Source organism: Sinocyclocheilus rhinocerous, unplaced genomic scaffold (assembly GCF_001515625.1).
Source record: "Sinocyclocheilus rhinocerous isolate Xijiao unplaced genomic scaffold, SAMN03320098_v1.1 scaffold964, whole genome shotgun sequence".
NCBI classification, from domain to species: Eukaryota; Metazoa; Chordata; class Actinopteri; order Cypriniformes; family Cyprinidae; genus Sinocyclocheilus; species Sinocyclocheilus rhinocerous.
This window is the reverse complement of record NW_015655397.1, coordinates 18,658-24,238: the sequence shown is the minus strand read 5'-3', so window position 1 is coordinate 24,238 and position 5,581 is coordinate 18,658. Positions and strand designations below refer to the sequence as shown.

Here is a 5,581-nt window from a genome sequence, read left to right as displayed (position 1 = left end):
AGCGTAGTGAAGAACCCATGTGCAGTTTATTTACAGACGTGATCCAAACATCCAAACAATAAGTGAAGACTAGAGACACAGGCTTGACTTGACTTGACGAGGCATGAACAGACTTGACGAGGCACAAACAGACTAGACTCAGTGACAGCGGGTTACAACTTCAATACACGACAAAGAACAATGGGAACATGAGGGCTATTTGTACCAAACAAGAAGGGTCACATGACACAAACCAACCAATGGACAAACAGAACTGAGAACCACATGACAAGACCATAAACCAATAAGCACAAGACACATGACTAAAACAACCAATCAGAACATAACACACAGACAAGGGAGTCACATGACAGAACATGACTGAGGCCTAACTACAAAATAAAAGACATGAAAACAATGAACAAGAAACAAAACTCAAACACCACATTACAAAGAGAGTCATAATAAATGAGTTGGATTACACTGGTCAAGCTGTCAAGCCAATTTTTATTCACTTTTGATTAATAAAGAAATGGCACATTAGAGATGTGTTTGGAAGGGGTCATGTTGTATCTTTTGATTTACTAAAACAAAATAGCCCATCACTTATGTATTACACTGGTCATGCTGTATAAGACTGATTAAAAAAAAAATATATATATATATAGCCTAGCTCATTGGAGAATTGGATGGACTACAATGGTTGCAATGTATGAATTGAATTTACTAAAAAGAATGGACTAATATCGACTAATAATATAATAAGCTCATTCAAAAAAAGCACTGATATTAATGGAGTCTTCTCTGGAGTGTACTGTATATGATTTTTAAACAATTTTCAAAAGTACTGGACATTTCTTTAGTGGTAAAACTTTTTAAATGAAACATTTACTATAAAATTACTATAGTATAAAAAAATTACTAAGCGCACCTTTAAATTGTCAGGTGAAAGCTTGTAATTCTTAAGTCATGACACTGAGAACCCATACAAGGCTAATCTTTAAATTAAGTTCCAAACGTAAGTTTGAGAGGAGCCTAACCATTCAGTCCTGTCAATCATCATTACGAGGGTATATAAGCAGCAGTCATTGTGCTGTCCCAGCGACAATTCTTCCATCATCCCTCCACCTCCCTTTCTCCTCCTCTATTTCTTTCATTCCTCCTTCACATCATACAATTATAGGGGGGTTCTAACTCAGAGCTCAAGCCGAGCCTCAGGTTCAAGCCTTCTTCGAGGATAGCAAGCCAAGTTTGTTATCTAGTCATTATGTTATTATCTAGCAGGACTGAATGGGCAGGCAACTCGTGAACCAAAACAAGAGTTACCCTGCTAGCAAGAATGCTTTTGCATTAACATAATCATCAGAAAGAAATAGCATATTTGGCCTTTGCATTGTTATTTCTGCACCTTACTTTGAGACCAAAGAGAAGGCATCAGCACACACGGGCGGGCAGGGCACCAGTCTGACCAGCATGCTGTCTGCTGTTGCCTGGAAGTGCGCCCGCGCCACACGCTCCAACACGGACGCCAGAGTGGCAGCATCAACTGCCTTTCCTCCAGGGTCGCCACCTCCGGAATCCAAGATATGACCTCCATGAATCACCAGGATGAGCAATTGTGTCCTGCACTTCCTCTGCAGGAGGGAGAAAGAGATGGAATTAGTAAAAACTGAGAGAATAATTCAATGTGATTAGAAGTGGGATAATGAGGACTAACCACCATGTCTTCCAATCCATCCACACTGCTCTGTGGCGTGCATCGAGGGTGCTGCAGCCTGTACAGGCTCTCTAGTGGTCAATGAGAGACAGATAGAAATAGTGAGTGGTTGAACAGACTTTATGCTTCTCTGCAGTGAGGCAACAGTTTCTACCTCAAACCATCTGTCTTATTAATGACTGATGGGATAGTCGTATTCACTATGAAGAAACCAGTATGGAATGATTAAAAAAAATCAGTCACTACCATATTGTTGAGCCAGTTTGCCTAAGTCTTCTTCATTACTGCATTCTCTCACTCTTTAAGGGCTTTTCACACTTGAAATAATTAACCCCATAATTATAAATAATTAAATCCAGGGTTATCTTACTTCATGCTTCATACTGCTTATAATTTAGCCAGGGTTAACAATAAATCCTGGGTATTCAAAAGACGACATTTACACTGTACATTCCTAAACTGTGTAAACATTCTTATTAGCAGTGTCACCATCATTGATTGGATGCAACATGTTTACATAGGCTCTAGCATGGCGCATCCTCATGTTATATATTGTATATTATATTGTACATCCTCATATTATATTACATATTATTATATATTATATTATATATCCTCATATTATTTATAATATCCTCATCCCAAAGAGGCACAAAATCGCTTTCACAGACTTTTAAATTAAATGTTCCCTACTGGTGGAATGACCTGCCCAACTCAATCTGAGCAGCTAAGGTGAATTTTCAAGAATCGCCTAAAAAAACACATCTCCTCCATATTTATTTGACCCTCTAACTCTAGCACTCTCTATTCTAATTCTATTCTTTAAAAAAAAACAAAAAAACTTGTCCCTTTTAGACTTGCACTTTATTCATTTACTAACTGCTTGTTTTCTTAAAAAAACACACTAGCTTTTCTAACCTTTTTGTATTCTATTTGTTTTATTTTTATTTATTATACAATTAACAAAAGCAAAAAAGGCCTCTAACACTAGCTTGCTCTATTCTTTTTCCATTCTATCTGTTTTCTTTTTATTTATTATATAATTTAAAAGAAAAAAAAAACTTGCTACGTGTACTGCATTAAGCTAACCGAGACTTGTTATAGCACTTGCACATCATTGCTCTTTTGTTGATTTTGATTGCTTCCATTGTCCTCATTTGTAAGTTGCTTTGGATAAAAGCGTCTGCTAAACGACTAAATGTAAATGTAAAATGTAAATATATTGCAGACTGTAATATAAAGTTTACAGAATTAACTTTTCGGACTATAACGTTGAAAGAATGAAATGGTCTCTTCTTGATTCCAAATTGCTTGTTTTCTCTCACTGTTTGGTTTTCCTCTTAAAGCTTTACAAAAAAGATACGATTCATTTTAAAGGTGTCATATGATTTTTCGACCACTCTTAGACCACTGAATCTCAGACTGCATTTCACACATGCGCTTTGGCCACACTGGGATGCTAAGGTCATTACTACACTGTATCTTTACATCGCAAATAGTTGTTTGATGATTATACTTTGAGAAATCCTATATAGCACCTTTAAAGAATATTTGAACCGGTCCTGTCTGTAATATCCTTTATAAGTAAAGCACGCATTGAAATCACTGACTTAATTTATATAGCCTACACTGTACTTTATATGTAAGTGCAAATAATGTCCAGTAGATGTGAACATCTTAGAGTGGTTCAGGTATGACACCAGAACCCGGAAGTCTAATTCGCAGCTGGTTCCTTCCAGATCTTCCTATGGGGTTTTATTATGGCGTTTTTAAATTTATGAGTAAAACAAAACGTCTCCAGGTTACGTATGTAACCATGGTTCCCCGAAGGGAACAAGACGCTGCGTCGGAAACGCTATGGGAATGCCCCCAGCGTGACCACGCTGTGAATCACATGTGTAATCAGTCCAATGGAAGGGCGAGACGTCATAGGCGGGTGACGTAGTGACCAGGAAGCTATAAAAGCACATGAGGTGGAACCGGCGTCAGCTTCTAGGAATGAAGAAAGCGCTGGAAGTATGGCCCTGAGAGGCAGCGTCTCGTTCCCTTCGGAGAACCATGGTTACATACGTAACCTGGAGACGTTACCCTTCAGAAACTCGAGCTGCGTCGGAAACGCTATGGGAACGAGAATGCTCACGCTGCCAGACTTGCAAATCCCTGTCTAGTGTGAAAGAGCACAGCTAAGACGAGAGAACAGAAGAGCCAGGAGTGGCTCGCATATCTAAGTCATAGAATCTGACAAATGTGAGGGGCGTGGACCATCCCGCTGCGTTGCAGATGTCTTGCAGAGACACACCTGCTAAGAAGGCCTTGGAGGCAGCCATACCTCGGGTCGAATGAGCCTTGACCCCCAAAGGCGAGGGGAGATCAGAGGACTTGTAGGCAATAGTAATGGCATGAACTATCCACCGACTGAGGGTCTGCTTCGTAGCAGGGAGACTCCTATTAGGGGGACCATAGCATACAAGCAGTTGGTCCGCCCTTCTCCACAGGGCAACTCTGTGGATGTAGCTCTGTGCAGTTAAGCTTCTGTTGGTCAGGCTCCCTGAAGGGAGGAGGACAAAAGGCCTGTAGCACGATAGGCTGTGGTGTAACAGAGGGAACCTTAGGGACATACCCCGCACGAGGGTACAGAAACAATTTGGCCATGCCGGCGCAAAGTCCAGATAAGAAAGGGCCACTGAGAGGGCCTGAAGATCCACCAACTCTTTTTAGAGAAGTAATAGCCAGAAGAAGGGCAGGCTTAATTGTCAGATAGCGATCAGACATTTATTCAATAGGCTCGAATGGAGACTTACAAAGAGCTTCTAGCACCACAGACAGGTCCCATGTGGGGACGTGAGATCGTACTGGGGGCCTCAGCCTCAGCACACCGCGGAGGAAACGTGTAACTAGGGGGTGTCTGCCCACTGACTGGCTGGAGTGGGTCAACCTGCAGAGAGAGGGGCCTGCAGGAACTCCAGTACTGTACCAACCGGGCAGTTAACTGGGTCCAGCTGGCGATCTCCGCACCAAGAAGTGAAAAGTTTCCACTTCAAGCATACAGTTTCCTCGTAGAGGGAGCTCTGGATTGGAGGATGGTCTCAACAACCTCGGTTGAGAGACCGGAAGCTACGAGTTGTGCCCCCTCAGAGGCCACACCCGTAACTTCCACAGCTCCGGGTGGGGGTGGAGAATCGTACCCTTCGCCTGTGAGAGGAGATCCCTCCTGACGGGAATCTCCCATGGAGAGCCGTCGAGAAGGGAAATCAGGTCTGAGAATCATACTCAGCCCGGCCACTACTAACTACTAGCAGCAGACGAACCCCGTCCCGGCGCACTCTCTCCAGAACTCCCGGAAGCAGAGCGATCAGGGGAAAGGTGTACAGACCAAGCCTCGGCCACGTCTGTACCATGGCATCCAGTCCCAGTGGAGCTGGATGAGTCAGAGAGGACCAGAGGGGACAATGCGATATCTCTCGAGTCGCAAACAGGTCCACCTGAGCCTAGCCAAAAAATCTCCTTGTCTGCTTCACCACCCCGGGGTGAAGCCTCCATTCCCCGGGCCTCGGCCCCTGCCTCGACAGGATGTCTGCTCCCATATTCAGATGCCCAGGAATATGTACTGCTCTCAATGAAAGGATTTTGCCCTGGGACCACACAAGGATATGGTGCGCCAGCTTGTACAAAGGGCGCGAACGCAGACCCCCCTGGTGGTTGATATAAGAGACCACCGCTGTGTTGTCGGTGCGCACCAGCACATGGCGATCTCTTAGGTCCGGGAGGAAGTGCTTCAAAGTTCGAAATACGGCCAGCATCTCCAGGCAGTTGATGTGCCAGGTGAGATGGCGATCGCTCCACAGACCACGGGCAGGGTGGCCACTAATGACGGCACCCCAGCCG

The 5,581-nt window shown here is 43.6% G+C and overlaps 1 protein-coding gene across 1 annotated transcript in view; it reads right to left on the bottom strand.

Moving 5' to 3' along the window:
• The window catches only part of plrdgb (PITP-less RdgB-like protein), a 108,163-nt gene that overhangs the window by 90,455 nt on the left and 12,127 nt on the right, over window positions 1-5,581 (bottom strand). Inside the window, exons 2-3 of the mRNA XM_016524984.1 lie at window positions 1,697-1,767; window positions 1,393-1,613 (exon numbers count right to left, since the gene is read on the bottom strand). Of these exons, the coding sequence (XP_016380470.1) occupies window positions 1,393-1,613; window positions 1,697-1,767 (292 nt within the window). The remainder of the gene's footprint in view (window positions 1-1,392; window positions 1,614-1,696; window positions 1,768-5,581) is intronic.